Source organism: Gallus gallus, chromosome 21 (genome assembly GCF_016699485.2).
Source record: "Gallus gallus isolate bGalGal1 chromosome 21, bGalGal1.mat.broiler.GRCg7b, whole genome shotgun sequence".
Lineage (NCBI taxonomy): Eukaryota > Metazoa > Chordata > Aves > Galliformes > Phasianidae > Gallus > Gallus gallus.
In genome coordinates, this window is record NC_052552.1 from 1,947,572 (window position 1) to 1,963,150 (window position 15,579).

At 37.6% G+C, this 15,579-nt stretch overlaps 2 protein-coding genes across 29 annotated transcripts in view; both read left to right on the plus strand.

Moving 5' to 3' along the window:
• GNB1 (G protein subunit beta 1) overlaps positions 1–8,511 on the plus strand; it is a 33,830-nt gene extending 25,319 nt beyond the window's left edge. For 18 of the 27 annotated variants that reach the window (XM_046903117.1, XM_015296856.4, NM_001012835.3 and 15 more), the window contains 8 exons: positions 149–255; positions 1,307–1,370; positions 1,962–2,124; positions 2,589–2,655; positions 3,811–4,012; positions 4,379–4,595; positions 6,284–6,391; positions 6,792–8,511. In XM_046903117.1, coding sequence (XP_046759073.1) covers positions 149–255; positions 1,307–1,370; positions 1,962–2,124; positions 2,589–2,655; positions 3,811–4,012; positions 4,379–4,595; positions 6,284–6,390 — 927 coding nt within the window. In that variant the 3' untranslated portion in view covers position 6,391; positions 6,792–8,511. Of the gene's footprint in view, positions 1–148; positions 256–1,306; positions 1,371–1,961; positions 2,125–2,588; positions 2,656–3,810; positions 4,013–4,378; positions 4,596–6,283; positions 6,396–6,791 lie in introns of all 27 variants that reach the window. The other 9 variants (XM_040651135.2, XM_040651136.2, XM_046903121.1 and 6 more) reach the window with 1 other exon arrangement.
• Positions 6,978–15,579, plus strand: part of NADK (NAD kinase) — a 34,470-nt gene continuing 25,868 nt past the window's right edge. The window contains exons 1-2 of one of the 2 annotated variants that reach the window (XM_046903128.1): positions 6,978–9,221; positions 12,019–12,162. The gene's annotated coding sequence lies outside the window, so the exon portion shown is untranslated. The remainder of the gene's footprint in view (positions 9,222–12,018; positions 12,163–15,579) is intronic. The other variant, XM_046903129.1, reaches the window with a different exon arrangement.

The following is a 15,579-nucleotide window of genomic DNA, read 5'->3' on the forward strand; positions in this document are numbered from 1 at the left end:
AGAAATTGGTCAATATAAAAAAAACAAAAATAGGACTACGTGATTTGCATTGCCGTGCTTATTGAAATGTTGTTGTATATGATGGTTTCTTTTTCTCTGTGGACCTATGAAGTGAAAAATTTGATGGATGGTACAATTCCTGTTTCAGATCACAGCCAATATTGACCCGGTGGGGAGAATTCAAATGCGCACTAGGAGAACGCTCCGGGGACACCTGGCCAAAATTTATGCAATGCACTGGGGGACTGATTCCAGGTGGGTGCACTGTGCTGTGGAAAGTTGGGTGCATCTAGCTGTTATTTACCTGTTCTGCCACAAGGATCCACTAGTTCAAAAAGAATGTAGGCAATTGAGAGAACTTGGAAGCACTTGATACCACTTTTTTTTTTCTTCCTGGTATGTGTGGTTTTGTCATGAGAATCTGTGTTTATTTTTAAAATGGGATTCGGTCTCTTTGTCTGGCAAAAGTGCATTGTGACAGCTGTGAGATAAAAGCTGGATTAAAAACAAACAAATAAAACACCACCAAGACAACGAAGCACTTCAGTGACTTCAGTGTTTGGTCAGTTGTTTGGTCAGAGGAAGAGTCGTGGAACAAATCTGAATACCATATTGAACTATTTTCTCTGAAATTACTTACAAAAGGAAAAGGCTGAAGAGATGCTTCATGCCAGTATTCCAATTTATCTTTGAGCATACTAGAAGTATGTAAAAAAGCTCTGAGCAATTAACTAGGATGTTATGTGTCAAACAATTTCTGAGTGGAGAATGTGGATTTAAAGTTTAAAAAAAAAAAATGTTCCTAAAGTTACCCTTTCCACAAGTGATATCTTTGCTGTGTTTTTTCTTTCCCCGTTGTATTTCAGTGCTGGTATCCATTCAGTTTTTCTGGACAGCTTAGAACTGTTCTAAAAAACAGGCTCCAATCTGTTATAAAAACAGGCAAATAGAGCAAGTTGACAGTATGGATTGTTGAACTCATTGAATCTGAAGTCTATGTATAGAACACAAAGGCACTGATTCCATGCAAGTTTTCCACCTCAGTTTTCAAGATTGTTATGTAGCTAGAGAGTTTCTGAAATCTGAGTGTGTGGACATGTTGATAACCTATTACATATTTCCATAACATTTCACATTTAGAATTGATGATTCCAAAATAATTTCTTAAGTGCTGGTAGCTCGAATTGAGTAATGACATGCTGTACTTAAGTGGTACCTTAGTTTTGACAGTGTAGACAATGCTATCAGAATACGTTCCTTCTTGTCTTCCTGCAATGACTGTATTTACCACCTGTTTCCTCTTCAGGCTTCTAGTTAGTGCCTCCCAGGATGGCAAACTTATAATTTGGGACAGCTATACTACAAACAAGGTAAGATTAACTGTTAAATTGATAATTAATAAGGAGGGAAGTACTATCTATTGTGATTTTGACTGCATTGCTTTGGTTGACATAAGCCTAACTCTTGATTTCGCCAGTAAGGAATGTAGCAGTGTTTTAAGTGTTTTGTATGTGAAAATGTGCACTGCAAACAGAGGACGACAAAGAGGAAGTTAGTTAAATACTAAGTCTTTGTTTGCTCTGGGTTTCCAAAGTAGGATTTAAATGGCTGTGAGAGTAACAATTTCCTCACTAGTTCATTCATAACAGCATCTAAGCCTGGAATTGGCAGTTCTGCTGACTGTACTTGGAAGTCAATGTTTTCCTGAACCTACTGCAAACTATCAGTAATTAGAGCACTGAAATAATTTGGTTTTTATCAAAATTGGTGATTAGGCTGAATTCAGGAAAGGCAAACCTGAGGTTTTAATTACATGTTTACTTGATCTGGCAAGCTATGTATTTTCTTGTCCTTTTGACGAAAAGATGCCCTGCTGGAGAGGGGGAGAGATGAAAACATACCGATTCTAAATGATTGAATCAGTTGTTCTGCAGATGAAGTGCTGAATGTATTTGTTTCAGGTGCATGCTATTCCCCTGCGTTCGTCTTGGGTCATGACTTGTGCATATGCGCCTTCTGGAAACTATGTGGCTTGTGGTGGTCTTGATAACATCTGTTCCATTTACAACTTGAAAACTCGTGAAGGGAATGTACGTGTCAGCCGTGAACTAGCTGGGCATACAGGTGAGTACGCACTCAGAATGGCCTAAGTTATTTAGGCACACAGTGGAGCCTTTTTTTCTAACATAAGACATTTGGATTTTGTTGGAAGGTTGTCTTACTGCCTGGTGTAGGGTGGCAATAAAGTATTTCAGCTCTTCTCTGTAGCTTCCCCTAGTTTCAGTAAGGTAGTCCCAAAACAGAATCTATACTGTTCTGGTTAAGATACTTTACTAATTTCTTTTGTGTTTAGATGAATTTGCTGTGATACTGATGTATCATTATGCTATTGTAATGGTTGAATTAGACATGCTCATTAAAGAGTCAAAATATTATTTTGTCTAAGATTTCAGAGGTTTCTCTATAAAAAGTCCTGTTGTATTTTAGGCTTCCGTAGTAGTTCTTCCTGCATCTTCCAGGAAGGAAGAAGTGTATAAGTCAGTATGCAGTGTGGTGTTTTATTCTTTGGCTTTTTGTTTTGCTTTCAGGATACTTGTCATGCTGTCGTTTCTTGGATGATAATCAAATTGTTACCAGCTCTGGCGACACCACTTGGTAAGCAGTAAAATTGTGACATGATTGTTAGTAATGACTTCTCACACTTCAAGTCTGCTGAAATAAACTTGCTGAAATAAACTAGTCTTCCACAGTATTAAACATAATTGATTATTGCTTGTAAGTCACATTTTTGCTAGTAATGGAAGACTTGATCTTTCAAGGCTGTTACCTTTGGCTGTTCAGTTAAGCCTGTGTTCTCAATTGACCTAATTTTTTGTGATAAAATGATATGTAGACAATTTTTTTTATAATTGGCCTTTCAGAAATAAGTGATTTTTCACAAAACACTTTTAGTATTCAGTATTAATTATATTTTTTTTATAAAGTCATATTTAGATGTTTTTAATATGAAAAGATCCTAGAAAATATTCTACATTGACAGCAGGTGCAGCTTTTTTTCTTTGAGGTGGACGTGGGTGTATGTCTTAATAAAAACTAGCTTCTGAATGAGAAAAGGCCTCAATCTTCTTTTCATTAGTTTTTGTATTATATCTGCTGCTTAAAATCAATACAAGTCTCCCAGGCAGCAGTTCTTACAGCAAAGGTTGTCTAATAAATAGCTCTCCTACACAGTGTCAGTCTCTTTGAAGGCCCATTTATTAGTCCACTGATTTTGAGTAACTAATGAATGTAGACATTTGTTTTTATATCAAAGTGTTCCTAAACATAATTTATTAGACAAAAAGGATCTGTTAAAACAAGGCTCATACAAGGCAAAGTAACTGTTCTCAGGAGTTATAGTTACTTGCCAGTTGTTTGGATAATGGTTTGTCCACCTTAGATCAAGCAAGCTTTGAGGAGAATGTCAAAGTGCAGTGACCTTCTGTTTGCCTTGTACAGATCTGCTGCTGATGGATCTGGTTTATTGGGAGTTCAGAATTTAAGGGATGATAGTGCTATTTCATTATTTTATACTCTCTGATTATCAGAGTAGCAGTGATTTCGCTGTGTTGGGAAAGCGATGCAGTTTTAAAATGATAGACATAATTTACAAAGTCACACGTCCTCAGTGAGTTTTAAAGAGTGGGAAAGGCTGACCTGACTTTTGCTGTCGTGTTACCACTGCTGCTTTATGTGTTGGACAGTAAGAAGGGCACAAAAGGTAGGAGTGTAAATGGCTTTTTAATTGTACCTTTTAATTATTCTTTCAAGCGCTCTCTGGGACATAGAAACTGGTCAGCAGACAACTACATTTACTGGGCACACTGGAGATGTCATGAGTTTGTCTCTGGCTCCTGATGCTCGGTGTTTTGTTTCTGGTGCCTGCGATGCCTCTGCCAAACTGTGGGATGTTAGAGAAGGAATGTGTCGGCAAACCTTCACTGGCCACGAGTCGGACATCAATGCCATCTGCGTATGTATCAGCTTGAACAGAGGACATAAGATTTCAATTTGTTTTGTTATATTGGTCTCAGCTCTTAAGCATGTACTGTATGATCTAATATAATGGAATTCTCTTAATGTTTTCTGCATCAAGTCTAGCTTGGGAGCTAGGGTGAAGTTCTATTCCAGATGTACAGTTTTGGAGTACTCCTGAGACAATGGGCTCTATGCCTGGAATGCCAGATGAAAAGCATTTTGTATGTTTGTAACTTTTCTGACTTCACAGCGTAATGTATTTTGCAGCTTTTGAGTAACTTGCCCATTTTATCAGCCACTTTTTAAATTAATTTGATTTCTTTTTTCTTTTTTCCCCATTCTTCTCTGCCCCCTGCTGAAGTTCTTCCCCAATGGCAATGCATTTGCCACAGGCTCAGATGATGCTACGTGCAGGCTTTTTGATCTTCGGGCTGATCAGGAACTTATGGTTTATTCACATGATAACATCATCTGTGGCATCACCTCTGTAGCATTTTCCAAGAGTGGACGTCTCCTCCTAGCTGGTTATGATGACTTCAACTGCAATGTTTGGGATACACTGAAAGCTGATAGAGCAGGTAAACGTATTTGGTTTTAAATATGAAAAACAAAGTTTTGGGGACAGGAACTGTCTTTTTAGACTTAGAACTTGTTTTGCATATGGTCTGTTGAAAGCAATGCAACATACTGTCCACCTCCTCTGTGGAGAGCTAGAAGTTGCCTGACATCAGTATTGACACGATAGCTTATAGAAATAGTACAGGCTGGAAGTTGATAGCACCTGGTAGTTTGTCTGCTATTTTGTATTTCGCTAAACAGTGGCATTGATTTTTATGATATTGTAAGTGTTAAGCAGCAATTTGTGGTCACTGGTTTTCGTTATCTCCAGTTATTTTTGAAGGAAGCACTTCTAGAAAGTTTTGCATTAACAATGTACTCCTTAGTTATTTTGTGTAAACTTTTAAAGTTGTTGGTATTTTTTTAAAACTATTAATGGAAAATAGCACTTCAGCACATGCTGATAAAAGGGTTATCAAAGATGTTCCCACATCAGTCACTCTCACTGCTTTGTTAGAGGTTTTGCTGCTCATTAGTGTGGCTATTAAGGTGAAAGAATGATCTTGTATTATATTTATTTGAAGCAGAAACTTCAGAAGCAAACAGAAAACAAAAAGATTTTGCAGATTATCTTTTGAGAAAGTAAATATGAACTTTCCTATACAAAAGTTAAGTCAATTTAACTGGAGTTCTTCAAAAACAAATTCTCTTAGGGGAAAAAAAAAAGAGAAAAACTCTCAGTTATGCCACAAATGTTTTGATGCTTTGTCGTCATCCCCTGTTCTGCTGCAACAGACCTACTCTGTTACTCAGTATGGTATTTCTAAGACTATCTAGGTCTGATTTAAAAGCAAGCAGAAAGCACCAGCCAAGCAGAATTCATCTTCTTGTGGAGCTGTAAAGATTAGCTGCAGGTACACTGCTTGGTGAAAGTTGTCTTGTAGCCTTGAGAGGAGGATGTCTGCTTATTGAAGTGATCTGAGCAGAATTCCTACTTCTGCACTGCCTGGTGCTGTCAGGAATATCTCAGCTCAGTACAGCGGGCTGAGTAGAGACTGAACTCTTTAGAGTTGTTCTTGTTACCTCCTTTAAACTGTTAAGTTAAATGTAACAGAGGAGAATGTTGGCTTCTGTGGCTTTGCTGTTTAGTGTTCCAGTTATTTTTTTTAATAGTACTATAATTGATTTTCAGATCTCCATATTGGCCAAAGCTATGTAGGTGTTGAAGTCTTGTAACTGCTTGTAAACATCATCCGTTAAAAATAGATGGAAAACGTTTCAGTTTTCAAAACATATTTCACCTTTTTTTTTTTTTTTGTGGGTTAAAATTTTGTAAAATCAAATGGATGTTTATCACTGTGGAGAGGAAATGCTAGCAACCATGCAATGTATGGTTACATTTAGTACTGTGACACTGCTGACAGGATTCTCGAGGCAGTGATTTCACAACTTAAGTCAGTAAGGTCATAACTTGAGGAATATAGAAGTAGAATTTTGGAGCCAAGCATTTTCCCTGTTGCTTCCTTGTGAACCCACACAAGTTTGTGCTTCAGAAAGCAAAAGCATTCAAAAATCGAAACCATACTTGTTCAGAATTCTTGAAGGAGTAGACTGAGTAATTGTAGTGTGGCAGCCTCACTGTTACTTGAACAGAAATAAGGAAGCATCAGAGCAATGTGACAAGTTTGTTGCATATACTTATTTCTAGGTGTCCTTGCTGGTCACGATAACCGTGTCAGTTGCTTAGGCGTGACTGATGATGGTATGGCAGTGGCAACAGGATCATGGGACAGCTTCCTCAAGATCTGGAACTGAAGTAAGTGGGTATCAAACTAACACTGTCCTTATATGGCACTCAGTGCTTTTTTCCAGGTCCAAACAGTACTCTTCTACTGATGCTGCAAGCGTATAATTCAAGTTAGGAAAGTCACTGGAGGGAGAAAAAAATAGTTTATTGTGGGTTTTTGTTTGTTTGTTTTTGTTTTTAGAAGGCTGTTTCTGTAATGTATGCAGTAACATTTTTGTGGTAAACTACTCTTACTTTTTTGGGGATGGGATGGCTGGTGTGGTCTTTAGAGTCGGGGCTGGTAAATAAATGGCAGTCTTACTAACAGTGAGATAATGGCTGAATGTATCAGTGGGTAGCGAGAACAGAATTTGAGACTTGACTACAATTTATCTAAGTGCAACTCTTAATACATGTTTCTGTGTGTTAGAAGAGTGGCGGACTCCGTGACTGGAAGAAGTTTCCAACGATTGAAAATTAAAAATGATAGCATATTCAATCCAACTATACTAACTTGGACCCCCATCCTCCCCAACTTCAAAGGGCAAGATCTTTTCCGTCTCCTGTTGCTGAAATTGAAGAGCACAATTACCTTTCCAAGAAGAATTTCTGTGTTGTAAGCAAAATGAAATAGTGCATTCCTTTTGGGACCATTTTTTTTTTGTCTTGAGAATTTAAAAATCAAACACTATCATAAAAGCATGACCAGAAAATAAACTTGAGCATAATTGTGAAACAGTTAGCTTTCACTGTAGTTTCCAAGTTGAAGTTAAGGACTTTATCTCACACACTTGCAAATTTTAAAGTCATGTTTGTAGCGGGATTTTTTTCAAGTTTCCTTTTTAAATACATTTGTTTATGTATTTAATTGAGCAAAACAAGGGAGTCCTAGCCCAGAGCATCTGGGGGTTGTTAACGATGTAAATTTAGTCCCTACTTTTTTTATTTTATTTTCTAGTATCACAGATAATTGTTGCACAAACTTGGCATATATAGGATAACGTTAAGCAGTAAGGTAACCAAGCACATGCTGTTCAAGGTAATGAATGCTTGTTTAAAGAATCCTTTCACGTTTTATGGATAACAAATGCAATCCTTGGTCCCTCCTACCCCCTCTTTTCACCACACTGATTTTTTTTTAATCTGTTTTGGTTTTGTCCGCTTGAAAGGGCAGTTTATATATCCTAACACTATCCTGTAGTCTCAACAACCAGGAATCTCTGTTTTCAAAAGAGACCTATCCTACACTTGGGTATTGAGTCAATTCTTTGTGTATGAAATGATGTACAAATCAATGTTTTGAAAATAATGATCTTGAACTTTCTAAGTTAAACAAAAAAAAAAACCTTTTTTGATTGTTTGCCATATTGGGTGGGTTTACTCTTAGAATCGCATGCTGTAGAAATGCTAAAAAGTGCATATTGGACTAAGTCCTTAGATGTTTTTTTCTTTGAAAAAATAACCTGTTTAAAAACTGTAACCATTGTTGCTGTATTCATTTATTGTTGCTACTCTGTGCATAAATCTATGAAGAACTCAAGTAAAAAGCTATGCACGTTTTGGAGTAGCGTGATAAGTCACTTTTTTTTTTTCTAAAAAACAAAAGAGAAACAGCCTGTTCAAACAATCGCTGTCAAAGATTTTGGGGTGTGGGAGGAGGGAACCTAAACCATCTTCTTTATAAAATCAGTTCCTCACAGCCAGTTCCTCTTGTAGGATGAGTCCTTTGCATCTGATTAGAATCATTTTTGTAACAAGCAGGTTTTCCTGGCTTTCTTTTCAAATAAAATGTTAAAAGCAGCAGTGTTTGGACAGCGGATTGTTCTGTTAAACTTTCCTATCTTCTCACTGTATCCGGAAATGCTCCTTCCTAGCAGCAGTAGTAGCTTTTCTCCATTTTGTTTTTTCTGCAACATTCTGTACAAAAATGTGCTGTAATTGTGCGTTAGGCCTGGATTTGGCATAAAAGATGAATTCCTTCTTTCTCTCTTTCATGAAACTACTCTGTAGAGCTTTTTCCACACCCTGTATCCCTCTTCACCTTTTGTATTTAATTTTAAAGTCAGTGTACTTCAAGAAAGCTGGATGCAAGATAGATACTATATTAAAATGTAATGTTATTTAAGATGTAATAAAGCAGTTTGACATGAGTTTTGACTGATCTGTTTTGCAGCTTATTGTTCTACTTACAAGACCGCTTCTGGCAGAAGAATTTGAGTTATGGAATATAATATGAGAGGTCAAAACATGTCTTTAATTGCTTGGTATTTTAATTGGGTAATATATGTACTGTGTTTGAAAGCTCTAAATTGTATACATGCGAAAAGATGATGGTCTCTGGGTTTTTGTGTTTTTAGTGCTGAAAACAGTTGCAAAATGAACTAAAACCTCCATGTTTTTCATTAACAGAAAGTGTTTAACAGTTGCCAGCAATATTTGAAAATATATATGTGAATGTGATATGCTAATGCAGAATTTAATAATACGGTATGTGTATGGAGTTCAGTGGCTACAGGCATTTTTCTTCCTCCATTCTTAATTATTTAGGATGGTTTTATTGCTAGGCCTTCTCAGGAGCTTAATTGAAAACTGTTGGCACTCCCTTAGCTCGGATTCCAAACAAAAATAGCTGATGTGATATGCTTTGCTATACATCACAAAAATGTTTTGTGGAATATATATTGAGTATAACACCTTAACAGGAAATCAGATAGCAAAATGTTTAGTAACTTCTTAAACTTTTGTGCCCTTTAATAGGAAAAGAATTGAGTGGAACATCTTATGTTACTGCCATATGAGGATCTGGCCAGATAAACTGTATTGTCAGTGTTAGCTGTCCTTACTGTAGATACTGAGAAGGGTAAGTAGTTGTCATTTTAACGCTCAGTAAGAACAAAGTCTGCACAAAATAGCATTATATCTAGAAAACTCTTTTCATTTTGTACCCACAGAAGAAAAGTTCTGCAACAACTATTTAGAGATCCTGAAATGCAGTTGGTTTAGCAACTTGATATCGGTCCACTTAAGACCCTTTTTTTTTTTTTTGAGTAAAATGTGTTCTGATAATTAGACTCAAATTAGAATAGATTTTCATTCATTTCACACCAATCAAGACAAATTCCAATGTGAAGTCTTGGTTTCATGCCAAACACGGACATTCACAGGCTTGACAGAGAAGTTCTTAAAGCTCAAGTATGGAAAACATAATGGTGGCATTAGTTAACTACAAGTCGTAACCATGAGCTTTGGGTTTTGGGACTGTATAACGCTGGTAAGTTGCTTATGGCTGGAAATACTTGAATTTTAGAATTCGGAGAGTCTCTTCCAATTTCATATGGTATAGCTGTCTTTCCACTCAGGTGGTATATATTCTTTACAATTGATGTTTTGTATGTGAGTTTGTCTAGCCTATAAAATCAGTGCAGACATGTTATGTATTACATTGCTTAATCTCCATCCATACACTAAATTACTGTTTCCTACCTGTTCTGTTAATGCCTTTGCTGGCAGTAGGATACCACAATAGTAACTTCCTGTGTCAAGAGGCTAATGTGTAATGTGATTGATTTGAAATGCTAGCAGATGAAGATTTCTCTATTACAAACAGTGCATCTGTTAAATACAAAGCTTTACAGTGTATTGCCTAGATGTCTGTCTTTTTCTGTGCTTAGTAATCCAGAGAGCTATAACTTGAGAGAAAAGATGTTAACTTCAAGATAATCCTGGAATATGGTTCCAGAAGAGTAGCATCACCCAGCTGCTGGCACATTCCTAGAGCAAGGTTTTATAAGTTGAGGACTATGTTTGAAAATGATTTATCTCTGCCTGGCCTCTGTGACAGCTTCTGTAGTTCCTTATTCACTGTGGGCTCTGGAGCCCACGCAAGGGGAGGAATAAAATATGTAATAAATGCAAAGGGATGTGGATTGGTGGCATTGCAGAGAAATGTGGAGTAAAGCTAATGAGATGTGAGAAGCATGTTAAATGACAAAGTAGCAGGACCAATGAATCTGAGGTATTTGGGCTGAGTGGATGTGGAGAAAAGTCACGGTTGTCTGGCCATGGCTTGGGAAGAGTGTTGCAGTAAAAATGAACATCCATGAAACCATATACCTCAGGCAGCTGAGGGGAAGAAGTCAAGTGGAGGAAGAGATATCAGGTTTTGCAGTTCCAGTAGCTAGAGTTCAGAATGTTGTGTTCCCAGTGGGCCTGTAGTTTCTCAGAGAATTGATGTATTTCAAAAGATCTGAGGAACAATTGCTAGTAGATTGGAGTTGAAGTGTTGACCATTGTGAAGTGCCCCAGAGTGTATGTTTAAAATCAGCTGTGAATCACTCTTAAAATTACTGATTGAATCATGCTCTGTAAGAGCTAAAAATAGATTGATCTGGTTTCTGGGAAGTGACAGAGAAAATAAAGAATAACAAAACTTGTCACCCTTGCTGAGTTGTGTAATTAGGTCTGAAACAAATCAGGATCATGTATGGTATTTCAGTTAATGCTGTTTTTAGTGTAGGTGCAGTCCTGAATTCAAAAATGGGATGAAGGGATTACAAAAATGAAGTAATGAACAAGTCTGAGCAGGATTTCTCCCCTTTCTATGATGTTTAGAAAGGTTGGTTTTGCTTCCAACATCAAACTAGTCATTGGATCTGAATTACAGTGGTCATTTTGTGTATGTATCATATTTCAAGGCGTAATAATAGTCCTGAAGTGTGATCTGTTGAATGTTTTTCTGCTTCAGACCTGTGTGAGAAAGGGAGGAAGAAGAGCTGGAGGAAGTTTAGAAAAATAGTAGCAGTTGCACTGCTCTAGAACAGAGATGCTTGTCCTGTTCCCATGTCACTCCTGCTCTGAAATTGCCCTGTCATGTGGCAGTTTGCTATATGTTTGCTGATGGAGCCAAACTTCTTGTATCCTGAATGGCAGCTGTTGGCGTGCTATCAGATTGGCTCTTTTCATTTTTATCTTCACAGGTACTTTGTTTTTTTTAATGTGAAAACTTAATTTGGTAGAGGTAGAGAGAAATTAAAATTGGCCAGTGTTAGCATGGTCTACTAGTGAATGTTGAATCCAACTGTGATTTCAGAAATAATGGATGGAGATTATGATGAGCCTCAGTAATTTTCTGCTTCCCCCCTGCCTCCCCCATATACTTCTTAGCACCTTCTCAACATTTTTGACATTTCTTGTCACAGATCTACTCCCAGGTGCTTGTTCTTTTCAGCTTTCCTCCTCTGCTTTTAGGTAGGTTTTGGGATCTGGAGTTTCTAATGAAGATACATTGATTGAAAAGGTATTTCTGTTAAGGTGGAGCTAAGGTGATGTCCACTTCTAGCAGTGTAGTGAAGCATCTTTCTGCTGTAGATGAAAACTGAAAAGTGTACTGTTTGTGTGTCAGATAAAACTCTGTAAGTTCTAAGTTCTTGTTTAAGGGGGTGAAAAAAAACCCACAGAATGACAGAATTGTAATATTTAGCTTTTGTTTCTCTTTGCAAAATAAGGATTCCACGTTGAGTGAAGAGCAAGTAGGCAGCAGCAAATCCTTTTCTATACTGGTTGGTATTTGACAGTGAGTCATACAGTGGTAATATGTAACTACATATATTTATCTAAACTTTCACTGTCTTTGACTGTAGCTCCTTATCTTTTTTTAGTGATGTACTTCCTGTGCTACTGTAAAGAAAATGGAAACAAGGACCAACAGGAATAATCATGCTTGATACCGTGACTCCCTGAAGCTGGTGCTTTTGCTTTTTGCCATTGAATAATCCAGTGAGAAGAACCAGACAGGATTTAGAGTGAGTGATAGACACTATATGGCATACAAAGCTTAAGTAATGTTATAAGTGAAAGTTTTAGTGCTATTTTTTCTTCATACATTGAAGGTGCTAAAAACCATGATAGTACCCAGAGAACATAAGTGGAATGGTGGATGAGGTGGTGTAGATACAGTTTACATCTGCAGCATAGGATTGGACTTTTTAGGTAATACACCAACATACACTGTATTTTTATATACCTTCTGAAAGCTAGCAGAAATGTTTCTGAGAGGTTCTAAAATTTTACCAGTCAAAACCAAGTAGTCTTACACAATGATAAAATTGTTACTGCTCTTAAGCATTAGTAATTCTATAGCTGTGGACCCTTCTCTGTGGAAGTGCAGATCTTGTTAATGCATTTATCTGTTTTGACTCTGCCATGAAGGCCTAGACATTCTACCTCTCTATCTGTAATGAGGGGTAGTTTACCTGGTTGATTTTAAATACAGTCTGTAGTCGGGGCTATAAATCATGAATGCTCTCGATCAGATCGTGTAGGGAAGGCTTGGAAATGAAAACTCTCAAACAGTATCTTTCACCTCACTTTCTTCAGAAGGAGGAAAGGAAGATGAAGTTCACCTGCTGCCAACATGAAGCTAAAAAGTTCATGGCATTGGCAGGCAATCAAGGCCATCCATTTCCCCCAGTCATTGAACATTCAGTTTTCTGATTTGTATTTTGAGTTTAAGCATTAACTGTTTGAAATTTATTTCTCATATGTGAGAGAAGTCATCTGGTTAGTCTGAGCCGCACTGAGATGCCAGTTCCACTCCCCCTCTTACTATTCCAACTGTTCTGCAGTGCATAAGAACTGTTTAACTATTAAACAGCTGCTGTTCTTTGTTTAGTGGGGGTCTGAGCTCTTGAATGAATAATAAGTATGAAAGGAGTGACAGCTCAGGGAGTGATGGACACCAGTTTGCACTAATGAGAGATCTGGGAGCTTTTCCAAGAATGACTGCATTATTTAATGGAACAATTCTATATTTCATCTACTGCTTGCATCAGATGTGTAGTTAACCCATTCTGAACAGCTTTACAAATCTCGTCCCAGATTCATGCTGTCAAGTAACGTCAAAGAATTGTCTGAAGTATGTGAGAATGCTGAATTATAAAGCAGAGCCAAAGAGCTGGGAAAATGGTGTGAAAGTGGCAGCTCTTGGAGGGGAAAACAAAATTCCTTTTCAGCAGTTCTGTCTTCCTCTTCCCATGGCTTATTTGAGTCAAGTGATAGCATCAGACATGGTGATGGGAAATTGAGCAAAAGTTAGCAATTAGAGATAGACTTCAGGGAACTTTTAGAGGAATTGAAGGTTAACCATTCATAAATAAAAGGATCGTTCTTGTATCAGCTCTTGTTCATATCAGTTCTGGGCACTAATAATAACTTCACCAGGAATACCAGATGGGAGCCAGCCAGTCGTCTGATCTCAGCTCTTATCCTGGTAAAAACAAAAGTTCCTCACCAACTTGTGAAGCCTAAGCTAACAGGGACTAGCTTCTCATTCTAACAACTAAAAAATATCAGTTATAACTCAAGCCCATCTGTGGCAATTGTATTCTTCACCTGCCCATAGACTCCGAACTACTCTGTCTGCTCAGTATCTCAACATGCATCAACCATTAGCACGATGCACAGTTGGTAGGAAATTCTCTATGAGGATTATTGGCAGTACAACTGCTACAAACATCCTTTCTGTCTACGTGATGGTTCTGAATAGATGAACTTCCAATTACTGTTGATAATACTTCACTGTTTTTGCATTTTGAATGGAAAGCAACAGCAAGCAATTTAGCTTTCTTTTGCAGTTTGATAGCAATGGCATGATGTTTGCAAAGCTTTTATCTATCTGAAATACTTGCAGCTTTTTTTTTTAAAGAAGTCCTTGCCAAACCTGCTTGTGCTCTTTTGAATTACTTTCTCTACTTGATAATGCAATGCCAGCATGTCTTTCCAGCTAAAATGGCAAAAGCCTCCCAATGGACTTCATCATGCTCTTGTGAAGAAGTTGCCTCCATTTCATATAATGGGAGCGTGAGGCACAGAGATGCTTGCTATTTACCTTTGTCTTCTAATGGCTGAGTTGGAACACAAACCGACTCCTCGACCTCCAGTTCTGTGTTTAGTGAGAAGAGTGTCTCTGTGTCTGCTCTTCCTGTCTGATATCCGCTGCTCAGGCTGACAAATCTTGGCAGTTGCCATCGTTTTCCACCATGCAGAGGCACTCCTGTGAACAGCAGAAGATGATTGCAACAGATTGGGGTGGGGTTAGCAAGACATTCTGACACTGTTGGAGGAATTGTCAACTGTAATACATTTGGGTGTAAGTCTGGTAAAACACAAATGCTCTTAACTTTGCAGTTTATTCTGATAGAGAATCTTCTGAGTTGGGTTTGGCTGAATTCTTCACAGGACGTCCTCTGCAATTATATCGCAGATTTATGAGCATCTCCAGCCTACTCAGATCATAGCCCTGTTTTTCTTGGTGGTGTTTGAGAGACTTTAATACTTTGTAGTATGGAAATTCAGCTCTGTGGTGGAAGACCAGACCATAAAACAGTTGTCTGGGCTCTCTGAAAGGTTACATAACTTGGCAGCTGCATTGCATCTGAAAGTTACTTGGACCTTTCCTTCCTCCCCCCTTCCATGTCACAAAGCCAGCAGCTTTCATTACTCTTCTACTATTTATGATCCATTGATGAAATAAATACTCTGCAAGTGATTCTAGTTTTGTACCTCACTGTTTTCATGAAGATTATCTTAACTGCAGTAGATTGAAATAAAAAGATTTGTGATGCTGCTGGAAAGCACGTGCATTAAGAGCTAATTCATGGTAGTGCCATGCATTATTTAGGGGCTTTGCTTGCATGAGTGATCAAATTCAGACTCTTCAGCTGCTGGGATTTGAGGATTATGCTGTATGTAAACCTCAAATACTGCTTTTCCTAGGCTTGTTTGGCATCTGACTTCTGATCAGATAGTCATAACTATATAATTAACTTTTCTAGGTTAATTATTTCCTAGCAGTTTGATTTTTGGTCACTTATATTGAAATTTTGGTTTCAATATGTTTGACACTGCACAATTTTTCTGATGTATTTTATAAAAGGGAGTGAATCTCACATAAAAGGGAATTAGACTGTCAAGTTAGTCAGAAAGACTTGGGAGGGTTTTTTTTAAGCTCTGAAGTGCAAATTGTATTACTTTGACAGGTAGAATCCAGTAAAATTAAATCTTGATTCCCTTTGTAGCTTCACAAAGCAGTTTTTATTATTTAGTATCACATAACTGGCTGTTAGCAGAATGTGCTTGAAATGTGGGAAAAATCACAAGTTGGACATGAACAGGAAGCTTATTCCACAAATCACTCCAATGAATGCACACTGTACTGGGGA